Source organism: Hibiscus syriacus, unplaced genomic scaffold (assembly GCF_006381635.1).
Source record: "Hibiscus syriacus cultivar Baekdansim isolate YM2019G1 unplaced genomic scaffold, ASM638163v2 tig00116943_pilon, whole genome shotgun sequence".
Taxonomy (NCBI): Eukaryota; Viridiplantae; Streptophyta; class Magnoliopsida; order Malvales; family Malvaceae; genus Hibiscus; species Hibiscus syriacus.
In genome coordinates, this window is record NW_024063478.1 from 187,713 (window position 1) to 201,338 (window position 13,626).

The following is a 13,626-nucleotide window of genomic DNA, read 5'->3' on the forward strand; positions in this document are numbered from 1 at the left end:
CATGTCATTATAACTATTATATTTAGATAACTTTTTCATTACAGAGGCAATGTAGTTTTGGGACATCAATTTTAATGGTTCATCTTGTTGTTGTCCTATGTTGTGTCATGTTTTAATTCATATTTTTACTATGTTTAGCATATGTCTTCTCCCTTGGAAATTAGTGAACCAATAACATCCACTCATACAAATGATAATGAGGTGAATGTACAAGTTCATGCAGATTCAACTCAAGTAGAAGCTAACAATCAAGAGAAAATGAACACGAATAACCAGTTGTCGGGAGAAAGAGGAAAAAAACTTCAATTGTTTGGAATGATTTTGATGAAATGAAAATCTCCCATGGGGTGAAGAAAGTTGTTTGCAGATACTGCAAAAAGTAAATTTACTACTGGTGGCATCGGAGTCCACATTTAGTGCTGGAGGTAGAGTAATTGATGAATTTCGCTCTAAATTAAACGAAGAATCTGTTGAAGCTCTAATTTTTGGTGGAGATTGGTTTCGTCAGAAATATAATGTGAAGAAAAAAATCAAAGGTTAATATTACTTATTATAATTTTTATAAGTAATATTTAATCATTTTTAGTAACTTGTTCATTTATTTATGTAGTGTTTTTCAGTCCACTAACTAACATATATGTATTTTTCTTCTTATTTTGAAGGCTGAAAAAGAAGAGATACAAATCATATTGAAGTTTTGATTGTCTTGTCTGGTTAGAAAGCTTGCATGTTGCATTGAAATTCTTATGGTGATTATGTATGATCTGGAGGAGATAATGATGAAATGTCGTTACTATTAATTTTATTGGTAGATATTTTATGTACCAGTTCTGTTCAAATGGAATGAATATGTATGCTTTATTTTTTGTTTGTAATAGTTAATATATTGGTTTGATAGACTTGGATGATACTACCTCAGGTATGAGGTTCTTTTTTGTTTGGATTATTTTATCATCTGGTGATTTCAGTTTATATTATTAATATATTTGTAGGACTACCAACTAAATTAACGTTAGATTAAAATTAAGCCAAATTATATATTAAGGCATTGTTTAGCCTATTATAGAAGGTATGTTATTTTTTTGGGATAAAAACAACTATCAAAGGAATATTAAAGGTTTAATGTGAAGAAGGCTTTTAAAAAGGCTATCAGGCCAGGCTAGGCTTTTAAAAAGGCCAGGCCGAGTCAAAATAAAAGCCTTTGATAGGCTATAGGCCAGGCTCATGCCTAAAAAATTCATCGTAGGCTAGGCTCAGACCTTTTAAAGCCTGACTTGGCCTATTTCCACCCCTACCTACGGTTTGCGGGGTATAAAACATCGGGTCACCGTCGATCATCTGTTGATCAGTCACGATTTCATAGGGGTTTTGGTCGCCGGGGAATATGAGGACGGGTGGAGCTTCGTTGATGGCAAATTGCGACAGTTGGCGTGGGTTTAGAGGTTGAAATGAAGGTTTTCAAAGTTTGTTTTCCTTTATAAAAATATTTTTTTTATTTTTATATAAAGTTTTTAAATTTACCAGATTGTCACATGTGTCACTTAATGGAGAAAACTAACGGTCTATCGCGGTTTGACCCATTTTGAGTAACAGAATGAAACGTTAGATATCAAACTAGAACTAAATAAATGTTAGTCACTAAACTATAAAAACGGGCGTAATCGAGATACCTTTTATATATTTAAGCCAACTTAAAATTGAAAAATAAGGAAAGAAAAGAGAAAGAACTCTGGCCCCGTCATCAGAAGAAAGTGCCAACTTTAGGGACCAGGTAAAAGAAGCGCATAAGTAAGCATTTATTGACACATTTTTGTAAGTATCTCACTGACCCATTAATTCCATGCACATGCATCAATGGCCAATGAATCCACATTGGGGATAAATACATGATCCGGATACCACGGTTTCACCCTGATTGAATTGTTATATTTTTATTATTTAATAAAGAAAATATTTATATATATGTTTTTAAAACTTTGATTGTTATACTATAACTTTTTAAGTTAAAGTACATAAATAATCATTAATTATAAGATTGTTGTTTAGTTGAGTATATCAACTATTAAAAATTATAAAATGATTTTTTAACTATAAGATGTTTTGTTGAGTCACAGATTATTAAAAGTTACAAAATGATCAATTAACTATTCATATGTTTTAGACTCATATTTTTTATTACAAATTTGACGGTCATCTTAGTTAAACATTAAACTGCTAACTGAGATATGATAAAATATTATTTTATTGATGTTTACTAGCACCACCATTACTTTCAAGTAAAAACTCAACAATATAATGATTCAAGCAGTAACTCGATGAAATAATGTAAACGAAGAGTCGATCTACAAAATATAACATCTTATAATCGAATACTATTTGTGTACTTTACCCAACTTTTTATAATCGATTGATTTAATTAAAAATTAGCTGACCCTTATTCCCATATATAATGGGGTAATGGGGTAATGGGGTAAGGGGAGGTAAGATAGTAGGCTGGCCCCCAACGCATGTTTAGAGCAGCTTCCGTAGGAGACATCCGAATTATGAAATGCCCTCCGTGAGACTCGATCCCATGATCCCAAGGTTAAGAGCCTTGTGCTCTACCAACTGAGTTGGATGGCATTTCTGACTGATTTAATTAAGAGATATTCTATAACCAATAAATTATATGTATAATTTAAGTTATTGTTAATTCGGTGAGTATTATAGATTTTAAAAGTTAAATGGAATATAAAAAGGCAAACCGAATCCTATTCCACAAGTTCAAATAGGCAAAACTCACGAGATATTGCTGTGAAAAAAAAAATTCACGTGATAATGTTGTCCAAGAAATAATTGTTCAAATGGTATGAATTATACAGTGCATGGATTGGTCGCCATGCAAGCCAAACGAGATCATAGGTCGCCATACACTCGGTGCGACCTTGTAGGTCGCCATGCAAGCTGATCGAACTCCTCCGTGATTCTGCTGAAATCACGACAAAGGTGGCTCTGCCTCCCTCACCCCTGTCTCCCTCATGCATGCAGCAATGAAATCACGACAAAAGTGTTCTATGCGAGCTGTGACGAGAGGATAAAGCTTTGCTACGAGCTGTGGTGAGAGGATGAAGCTTTGCATGCGCCATTCACGTCGGAAGAGGTCGCCATGCACGTCGGAAGAGGTCGCATGCATGCAGCGGGGAGCAGGCGAGCATGCAGCGGGGAGCAGGGCGCAGGACAAGGACGCCCAGCGCGCATGGCGACCTACCATGTCGCCTGGTGTGCATGGCGACCTACAAGGTCGCCCGGAGGGCATGGCGACCTATGCTGGGAAGCTGCCACGTCGTAGGTCGCCCGGAAGGCATGGCGACCTACGACCAACACTGTGCAATTCGTCCTATTTGAACAATTAATCTTGGGAGTACGTTATATCGTTAAATAAAAAATTCGAAAACATTATCTCGAAAGTTTTTCCAGTTCGAATCAATTCAGTTTTATTTTTTACTTATAAATTAAAAATTGAATCGAAAACCAAAATTAACCCAAAAATCGGCACCAAATAGGGAAGTAAAGAAATAAAGTACAATGGACCCGGGAATTTTAACCCGAGTAACTCACTTTCTGCTCTTCCAATAACCTGCTGAGTTGGCTTGCACGCGTTGAAAACAACCTTCTAGTGAACGGTGAGTCGTCTAAACCAACTCACTTTATCCCGCTCGTATTATTTTTCCACCCAACGTTCATTTCAGTTTTCTTCTCTCCAATTCGTCCTCTTTCCCCTTTCTTAACTCAACGCCACCGTCCACGGGGGCAGCCCGCCGCAATTGCAAGCACATAGTTATGGCCTTCCTCTCTCTTTCCTTCACTCCGTAAACAACAAGAAAAACAAGCATGCATTCCCGTTTTACCCTTCCTTTCATTTCTATTTCACGATTCCTTCCTCTCCTCTTCTTTCTAGATCTCTCGTCGGCGCCAACCATACCTCTTCTCGTTTCTGCTCCCGTTAATCTCTCCTCCATTTTCAACGATTTTTTCCATTTTTTTTGTTGACAAACTCCACACTGCAACAGATACAACTCGAACAGCGAAACAATTCTCTCTCTTTTTGTTTTGTTTTTAACTCTCTTTGGTTACTGTTATCATGGACCCTGCTACAGGGAAGCCGAGCCTTTTCCGGAATGTTCTGGCGCGTGCTCTTCTTTTCGGTGTTTTCATCTTGGTCTTCCGATTCGCTTACGTGATCACAATCACCGGCGAGTCTTGCAATCGCGGTGACTTCTGCTTCTTCTCCATGCCGCAGAGTCTCAACTTCGTTATCCCTGGTGCTGGAGTTTCTGCCATCGTCGGAAACGACGCCGTTTCACGGTCCGATCCTCGCCGGGAACTCTACACCAGCAAGGAGTGGATCAGGGCCGTCCATTTCTACTCTTCGGTTTTCCAAGATCTGATCTCCGACGGTTACCTCTCGCCTCACTCAAAGTCTCTCTGCGCAGAGACTCCTTTAGGGCAAGAAGTTTTCGCCTTGAAAGAGATAGGCGTGGAAGATTCCATCGGTATTTTCAAGAAAGCGGCCAAGCCTTTGGTGATTAAAGGTGAGGGGCATCAGATACCGTTTTGACTTCATATTCACCAGTGGTGGCCGCCTCGATGCATCGGCTCGTCCGTCGGAGTTTGCGGCTGAAATCGCTAGGACACTGAAACCCGAAGGGTTTGCAGTGCTCCACATCAAGGCCAATGATACTTATAGTATGAATTCTTTGCTTGATTTGTTCAATTCTTGCAAATTAGTTAAAATGTTTGATATGAATGGTTTCGATTCATCAATGCCTTTTATTAGTGAAATTGTATTGAGAAAAGAGACTGGATTTCTTAACAATGGTGGCAAAAAGATTCCCCGTGGTGGTTTTGGTAATAAGTGCTCCGTTCCCGGACATAAACGAGAATTAGTGGAGAAGGCGGAGCCGCTTATTGAGGAGGAGCCGTTAAAGCCATGGATTACCTTGAAGAAGAATATAAACAATGTGAAGTATTTGCCATCAATGGTAGATATCAGTTTCAAGAACAGATACGTGTATGTCGATTTTGGTGCTCGGAGTTACGGTTCTAGTATCGGAAGCTGGTTCCGAAAACAATACCCCAAGCAGAACAAAACCTTTCATGTCTATGCTATCGAGGCTGACAAGCATTTCCATCAACAATATGATTTGAAGAAGAAGACGATTACATTGTTGCCTTACGCGGCATGGGTGAGGAACGAGACTCTGTGGTTCGAGATCAATTGCCATCCTGGCCAGGAAGAAGTGAGTGAGCTTAAGGATAAAGGCAGAGGTATGGGCAGAATACAACCAGTGAAATCGAACGGGGGCGAGGTGGATGAGATTCAAGGGTTTGATTTCGCAGAGTAGTTGAAGGACACTGTGACAGAAAGCGATTTAGTGGTGATGAAGATGGACGTCGAAGGAACCGAATTCGACTTGATCCCCCGGCTATTCGAAACAGGTGCAATCTGCATGATCGACGAAATTTTCCTTGAATGCCATTATAATAGGTGGCAAAGGTGTTGTCCCGGCCAGAGGAGTACCAAATACGAGAAGAACTACGGCCAATGCTTGCAACTGTTTACTTCACTCCGAGATAACGGCGTTTTCGTCCATCAATGGTGGTGACTGGTGAGACTGGCAAGTAAATGACTTATATGCTATGAAATCACAACCTCATCAATAGTTTTCTTCTTCTTTGATTTCTGGGTTTTTGTTGTTACATTTGTTGTTCAGCTCATTCATTTAAATTGGATGTATCTGCAAATCAAAGTTTACAATTTAGTTGGTTGTTTCATTGTTCTTGCTTGTAATCATTTAGTGTATATATATACAATATTAATCATGCTTATCAAGATGAACTATTTTTAACATATTTGAAATGAAAATAGATTAAAAAAAACAGAATATACAACTAAAAAAGACATAATAACAACAATATATATTTAGTATATTTAATTTATGTTTTTTATTACAAAAAAAAAGTTCCGTTTTGTTCTATTTAGTGTCTTAGCTGTGTAGTTGGGTAATGATTTACCCTTATCATTTACTAACCACAATTGTTTGAAAAAAATTGGCATTCGCCTCCACCACCATTTTGTTTCCCCTCCAAATTGGGGTTGAATTCCCCGGTTCCATAGCCTTTTTTGAGGGTGGAGCTGCACATTGGTTTCTCAAAAAAATTATTTTCTGTGTGTTTTTAAGGGAAACGAGTAGATTTCCCTTGATACACCCAGTAAGGGAAAATGGGTGCTTGCTGTTCTACGCAATTCAAATACAAAGGTAGACGGCATGAGAAACACAAATCGGAGGAAGCGGAAGGACACCATGAAAATGATGTCACCAGCATCGGACATAATGGCGCCATTATCAGATTGCAGGGCTCTTCTTCCTTCACTTCAATGTACACCCGCAAAGGCAAAAAGGGAATCAACCAGGACGCCATGACCGTTTGGGAGGTCCCTTATCCTCTCCCATCTTTTATTTTTCCTCGTTCTGTTTTGTTTTCGTTTTGTTGATCTGGGTCGGATTCATTGTTAAACTTATGATTCAATTTGATGTTTATCTGCGTAATTGATCCAGAACTTTACGGGCGAGAAGAACGTGTTCTTCTGTGGTGTATTCGACGGTCATGGTCCCTCGGGTCACAAGGTCGCACGCCATGTATGCGACGTGTTGCCCTTGAAGCTTTCCAAGATGCATCAGCCTCAGCCTCAGCATCGGGGCGGTGCTAAGAAGGATAGCAACAAGGACAATTTTCACAAACAATGGGAGGCGGATTTCATTAAAGCTTTCGAAGAACTGGATGAAGATCTTATCATGGAGGATTCACTTGATAGTTATTGCAGTGGTGCCACGGCGGTAACCCTTGTTAAGAAGGTATGTTGTTGTTAATTGCCTTAACCATGCTGGTTGTAACTGTTACCATGATCATAACAAATATTTTCAGGACCATCACTTGATAATTTCGAACTTGGGTGATTCTCGAGCGATTCTCGGAACTAGGGACAACAGAAACCAGCTTATTCCGGTTCAGCTCACAGTCGACTTGAAACCGAGTGTGCAAAGTGAAGCCGAAAGAATAAAAAAGCACAGTGGCAGGGTGTTTGCTATGGAAGTAGAACCGAATGTACCGCGAATATGGATGCCGGACCAAGATTGCCCCGGTCTAGCCATGTCTAGGGCTTTCGGGGATTTCTGCCTCAAGGATAATGGACTTATCTCAACACCTCAAGTCTTTTATAGAACGCTTACACCCAAAGATGAATTTGTAGTGATGGCAACTGATGGGGTAAGCAAGATTGCAAATTAAAACAAAGGATGAAACCTTTAATTTGAGTATAGCAAAGGGACCAAAACTGAAATTTAACCAATGCAGCATGTCTCTCTGCCTGAATGTTATGTAATTTTGGTGCAGGTGTGGGATGTGCTATCAAACAATGAGGTGATACAAATAGTTTCCTCAGTGAAGAGACAATCCATAGCAGCAAAGGTGTTGGTTTATTATGCGGTTCAGGCATGGAGAACAAAGTATCCGGATTCCAAGGTCGATGACTGTGCCGTGATTTGCTTGTTCTTCAAGAAACGACCTCCTCCAACTACGACTTCGACTTCAGGGGCCTTGTCGGATGTCAGCATGCAGACCGCGAGCCTAGTAGATGTTCCGGACCCTAAAGGCAAGAAAACCGGGGAAGACGAGACCGTAATTAATTCCGAAATTGTCGTGGATCCGAAGATGCTTGAAGAAGTAAGTAGAGCAAATGCTTATAAGCGTTCTCGGCTGGGCAATTTGAGTAGGCACAAAAAGTCTGGGGATTCTGGTGGAGGAACACGATGCTAATATTTGTAATACAGTAAAATCTCAATTATTATTCAATGATTTTCGAAATTCGGTTGTCAAAGTTTAATTTAATTTTGATTATTGAAAATTTTAATCTCTCTTTTTAATAATAAAAATAATATTCTATAAAATATAGTATATTACATTATTATTACTATTATTATAAAACTCCTATTGAGTGTAAATCAGATGCAAATTAAGACGGGAAAATGTTAAAAATATCATTATTTTTAAATGATAATTAGAATTAGTTATTTTCTTCATAATTTAAATGATTTATACATCTAATTAACAATGTTTTTAGAAAACACGATTGACATAACATCTCTCAAAGTTTTATTCACATGCGCTATGTATTTTATAATTTTAAGGGTAAATTATACGATTAGCAGCCCAACTATTACTTCTGTTTTGTTTTTATCTAATTATTTTTTATTTCACAATCATACCTAACTTTATGTTTTGATTTATTTTGGTCACCTACCATTAAAAAATTAACAATGATACTGACGTGTTACCATAAGGTAATGTAATGTCGTCATTGAATTTTTTATAAATGCCACGTAAGTAGTTATGTTACTTTTTTAACAGTGGGTGACTAAAATAAAACAAAAAAAATATGAAATTAGGTATGATTTTGAAAAAATTAGTAGTTAGGTGACCAAAACGGAGGAATGTGATAGTTAAGGTACTAAACTTATAGTTTACCGTATTTTAATTATTTAAATTTGGTGTAATTTGACCAAGAAAAACAAAAAAATGAAGCCCAAAAATATAAAATAGGCTACCCTTGAGATGCCTGCTATTTTCTGATCGAGTCCTATAGAGCAAGGGCCCATGGGTATTGGAGGGGCATTTTGGTAACTAGACAACTGTGTATATATTAGCGGTGGTGATTGCAGAGAATTTGTGGCCGACCGCACTAACAACTACTTAGATTCCGATAAAAGAGTAAAATGCCTTGCCTCAACATCTCAACCAACGTGAATCTGGATAGCGTCGACACATCCTCCATCCTCTCCGAAGCCACCTCTACGGTGGCCAAACTCATCGGAAAACCTGAGGCTGTATGCTTCTCCTTTCCCTCTTTTTATTACTTAACCTTTCATTTCTGATTTGTATCCTGTTTGGTAAACGATTATTACCCATTTATGCAGGGGCGGGGGACATGATTGAATTGTAATGTTTTTAGGTAGTCAAAATATATTTTTACCATTATACTAACTCGTATGTTTATAAATTTTTAGGAACCGAACTGCATTTTTACCAATTTAGGGGTCCAAAATGAAATTTAGCAGTGTATTAAATTGTAATAATAAAGATTTTAAAACGGCCAAACTAAAAATTTTCTATTTAGAAACCCAGGAAGCAGACCCAGTGGTATAGGTTTTGTTATTCTCCCATGGTGACCTGGGTTCCAGCAGCTTTGTCTGCATGTGCTTGAGCTTAGCCAAATTTGAAATTGAACATAGATTCTACCTTCTAACCATATTAGAATGATTACCATAAGAAAGATCCGTCGTTACCTTTTAGTTCAAGTAACTATGGTTCTTCTCACTTTTGTCAATTTGAATGGTAGCGAAGAGCAACAACTCTGTTGTCTAAACTCGGCTCTAGCCTTTTGCATACATGCTTATATGCATGTGTGTAAATAGATCTTTTTACCCTCTAGCATCGTTGCAAGAGTTGCATAAGAATCTGATCAAACTTAGAGGCTCGAACTGCTTGATGCCTGAAGAGTTTTGCATGTCCTATATGGTTAATGCTATATAATAGTCACTGTTAACTTGTCTATTTTACTTGTATCCATTGTAGATCATTGGGCATGTGGTAAAAGTTTTAACTGTTCTGCCTGTTCAAGACTTCTGAATGGTTTTGTTAGACCTTGGTATTCAGAGAATTATGCTCTTGGTTCACGTGATTTAGTTATTGTTTAGAGATTTGCTCTCTTCCTTTCTCGATTTTTGCCTCTTAAACAAAATATCTGGTCAGGTTCACCTTTGGACTTGAAGCCTATCTTCTCTGGTACTATATAAAGAACAGGAAGTGTTTGCACCTGACCGAAAACCAGAGAAAATGCTTTTTATTTTTTTCTACATATTTAATTTAAGTGATTAGATTTTAACCTATAGCCTTTAAGTTTCACTAAAGACTATAACAGTAAGCCAAATGAATACTGGTCCGGTTTTCTTAACCATGCTTTGACTCCTATTAACAAAAGCTAGAAGGAACTGAATACTGTTTACAGTAATTCATGTTTGTTCATGGCATGTAATGTATTGTTTGTTGTTTGTTGCAGTATGTAATGATTGTGTTGAAGGGTTCAGTGCCCATGTCATTTGGTGGTACTGAGCAGCCGGCTGCCTATGGTGAGCTGGTATCCATCGGTGGCCTAAATCCAGATGTGAACAAGAAATTGAGTGCTGCAATTTCTGGAATTCTTGACTCCAAACTACAAGTACCCCCGTCACGGTTCTTCCTCAAATTCTTTGACACCAAGGCAAGCTGTCTATTTATGCTTAATTCTCACGAGGATTGATTATTGTCATCTTTTTGTTTATTCTCATCACATTTCCCTGTTTGTTTAGGCGCAACAAACCCAATAATATGCACAGTGTTTGCGTGCTTTACACCAGCACTAGATTATCTAAATAGATCTTTTTTGTTTCATACTGTGAGCATAGCTCTCGTTAGCTTTCTTGTGAGTCCGACTTATGCCTTTTCGTTGGCCATGATGATATTTACTATTTAGCACGCCTTTGCGGTACTTGCTGCTTGATAGTGCTAATACTTTGATTGTTTTGCAGGGTTCCAATTTTGGATGGAATGGATCGACCTTCTGAGTTTGGCGATGTCTAAATTTCTCGAAACATTGATATTTTCTTTCCAGTATGCTTTATTTCTACTGTGAATTGTTGCTGACTAAATTCGGCAAGACATATTATGGCATTATGCCTTTTATCTATGTGTTTTCATTAGGATAACGACATGTAGACATTAATGGACACCAATGTTGAACAAAGCCTATATGAAGCTATGGCACGTATGATTCTGTATTTGGAGTGAAAACTACTTTTAATTTGTCAACTGATAATCTGTTTAATTTGTAGCGGTCGATTGGTGGTTTAAAGTCCATTCCTCTGCCGGTCTGCCCTTGTAACTGAGGCACATGCAGCACATAGTACATGGTTAAACATTATCTCAGAATGGTATCCATTTGGGTTTTGAAATAATGTTCAACTATAATGCAGCACATACCACATCTTAGGGTCCAATGCCCTGTCCTTCATTGGTGTGAACTTGACCACATCTTTGCTCAGTTGCATAAAACCCAAATCAATATTTTAGATAATTTTTATATTTTCTATAGATAGTTTATTTTTGTCTCTTAAAATTTTATAAATTCGCTCGTATAATATAAAATCTTTCTTCTATTCTTGGTCTTACTCCAGTTTTGCAGGCCACTGCAGGTTGAGGCTATTCATAGTATAATATTAAACTCACATTAATATTGAATCCTAAAATAATGTCAAGATTTTAACCCTATTTCTGTACGTTGGAGTAGGGGCAATGGCAACGCGGCTGCACATGGTGGAGTAGGGGCAACGCTACTGCAGCTGGCTGTTCCTGTCTGGTTGCATGGTAAGCCTAATAAAAGGGAGCAGTGCAGAGCGGATGCACATGGCAAACCTTGAAACTCATTCAATGCCACTGCTTGAGTAAAAACAAACTAAATTAAAGGCTTTCCCTGGTTTTTGGTAGATAATCAAATACGATACGGCATGAGTCGTTTCTTTCGAAAATGATATCAACATGATTTGTTTGTAGAAGGTGTAAACGAAGATAGTGTTGGATAAACGACTATTAATCAAGTTGAATAATGTAATTTTATCATTCTCCTTTGACTTACAAGGTAAAAAGAGATTTTTAATTATAGAATAATAATCGGACATATTCATGAGTGTTAGATAAATCAAATAAAAATATAAAATGCCTTTAAAAGTAAATGAATGGATGAGAACATAATTTTACACCCTTATTTTTCTTCCCAGTAGAAATGTAGAATCATTTATGAATTATGAACAAATCTCATTAGAAATGAGAGAGACAAAGTTGATGAATGTTCCATTTAACCAAAGGATGAAGAAAATTTGTTTGAGCGGTAGGATACTTTTATAAAGAAAGAAACCAGAGGAATTTGGTAACGAGATAAGAGGCCGGAAAATCACAGGAACACGTACATAGATGAATCGTCTTCATCTAATTTCGAGAACCAAGAGCAAGAAGAACCGATGAAACTCAGGATGGATAGCGCTACTGAAGATCAGAATTGAAAAACAAAGCTTGAAGATCATCCATGGCGCTATCCCTCCCGAGCTTAATAGATTCTTCTAAACTAATACTTCACTTGAGAATAAGCAAGCAAAAGAGAAAGGAAAATCAGGTTAATGTTTCTGCTCTGCTAACGTAGGTGAGGGAGTTAATAGGAAATCAGATCTGTATTTATAGCAGCAGCAGCAGCAAGCATGTGGGGGAAATGCAGTTGCAGACATCTTTAAGTTGAATGGAACGTGGACTCGTCTGATACGACAATGAAGATCAGAACCTGAACTTACTATATCACATTATTCAATAAAATTACCGCTACTCTTTCGTAAGTTATATCTCAGTTTTTATTTTTTCGTATATTTTCATTTGTCACTTCTGTATTAAAAGCCTCAACATAATTACTGTTAATTAATAGTCAACTAGATCTATTATTTAACAGTTAGATTTACTCATCCCGTAATCCATTAATAAAAATTAGTCTTAAGACCGATAGTAATCACCAATTGCGACTCCCCGTTTAATCTAGAGGTGATGAACAGCCTAAGATCATTTCTTTTACCCAAACAATCAACAAAGGTAGATTTTAAATATGGTTTAGAAGGATACAAAACAATTCTTGGACTTGTGGCCTCGGTTAAATTTTTTTCCCTAAAATTCATGGGTTCAAACAGTTGTGTCTCTAAGATATATATGTGTTGTCAATGATTAAAAAAAGATTTTGAATATTTATTACTTTGTAATCACCTCATTAGGTATGGGCATGGGTCGGGTTTCAGCCAACCTGACCCGACTCGAAAATTGTACATCCTTCAACCAATCCGACCAGACCCGAAAAATATATACACTTCACCCGAACACGACCCGAATTTTTGAGATAAAATACGAACTCGATCTGACCCGACCCGAAATAATAAAAAAATATTATTTTTATTCAATAAAAACAATTATTTAATTGAAAAAAATAATATATAGATTATTTCTATATAAAAGGTAAAATTATATTTTATCAGGTCGGATCGATTATTTTTCACTCTAAACCCGAATCCGATCCGACTCGAACATCACCTTTACAAAAACCCGATCCGACCCCGCGCGAACCCAATTTTTTTAAAAAACCCGACTCGATCGGATCGGATTGGGTCGAAACCCATCGAGTTCGAGTCCCATACCCATTCCTACACCTCATACTAAAAAAATAATAATAATAATAAAAATTCTTAAACTTATATTATACTTTTACATATTTATATGAATACATAATTTTAAATAAATACATTCATATATTATAAATATATTTTATGTAACACCTCAACTCGTACCCGACCCGAATACGAGTCCGAGATATCACATTGTCTTTTTAATATAATTTCCTTATAAAATAACTGAACTTTTGAACTCATAGTAAGAAAATACAATAAATACTATTAAATTATGCTTCAT

The 13,626-nt window shown here is 37.2% G+C and overlaps 2 protein-coding genes and 1 pseudogene across 3 annotated transcripts; all 3 read left to right on the forward strand.

Annotated features, from left to right (window-relative positions):
* The first annotated feature begins 4,083 nt into the window (after positions 1-4,083).
* LOC120188300 lies at positions 4,084-5,825 on the forward strand (annotated as a pseudogene).
* Positions 5,826-6,112: 287 nt separating this feature from the next.
* Positions 6,113-7,889, forward strand: LOC120188303 (probable protein phosphatase 2C 65). Its single transcript, XM_039191759.1, has 4 exons — positions 6,113-6,475; positions 6,600-6,896; positions 6,967-7,308; positions 7,435-7,889. The coding sequence occupies exons 1-4, from the start codon at positions 6,263-6,265 to the stop codon at positions 7,855-7,857; spliced, it is 1,275 nt and encodes a 424-aa protein (XP_039047690.1). The 5' UTR covers positions 6,113-6,262; the 3' UTR covers positions 7,858-7,889.
* An 889-nt stretch (positions 7,890-8,778) lies between these two features.
* Positions 8,779-10,913, forward strand: LOC120188302 (macrophage migration inhibitory factor homolog). Of its 2 annotated transcripts, none has more exons than XM_039191757.1 (3): positions 8,779-8,924; positions 10,157-10,357; positions 10,665-10,913. In XM_039191757.1, exons 1-3 carry the CDS (start codon positions 8,814-8,816, stop codon positions 10,698-10,700), a joined length of 348 nt encoding a protein of 115 aa, XP_039047688.1. In that variant the 5' UTR covers positions 8,779-8,813; the 3' UTR covers positions 10,701-10,913. The 2 variants fall into 2 exon arrangements, with proteins under 2 accessions (XP_039047688.1, XP_039047689.1); XM_039191758.1 differs by lacking the exon at positions 10,665-10,913 and adding an exon at positions 10,446-10,485.
* The last annotated feature ends 2,713 nt before the right edge of the window (positions 10,914-13,626 follow it).

What these genes read in the sequence shown, in the direction of transcription:
- LOC120188303 (XM_039191759.1), top strand. Translation starts at nt 6,263, where the DNA reads ATGGGTGCTTGCTGTTCTACGCAATTCAAATACAAAGGTAGACGGCAT. An exon ending in ACGCCATGACCGTTTGGGAG is followed by an intron (nt 6,476 to 6,599) that starts GTCCCTTATCCT and finishes TAATTGATCCAG; the next exon opens with AACTTTACGGGCGAGAAGAA. An exon ending in CGGTAACCCTTGTTAAGAAG is followed by an intron (nt 6,897 to 6,966) that starts GTATGTTGTTGT and finishes AAATATTTTCAG; the next exon opens with GACCATCACTTGATAATTTC.
- LOC120188302 (XM_039191757.1), top strand. Translation starts at nt 8,814, where the DNA reads ATGCCTTGCCTCAACATCTCAACCAACGTGAATCTGGATAGCGTCGAC. An exon ending in TCATCGGAAAACCTGAGGCT is followed by an intron (nt 8,925 to 10,156) that starts GTATGCTTCTCC and finishes TGTTTGTTGCAG; the next exon opens with TATGTAATGATTGTGTTGAA. An exon ending in TCAAATTCTTTGACACCAAG is followed by an intron (nt 10,358 to 10,664) that starts GCAAGCTGTCTA and finishes ATTGTTTTGCAG; the next exon opens with GGTTCCAATTTTGGATGGAA.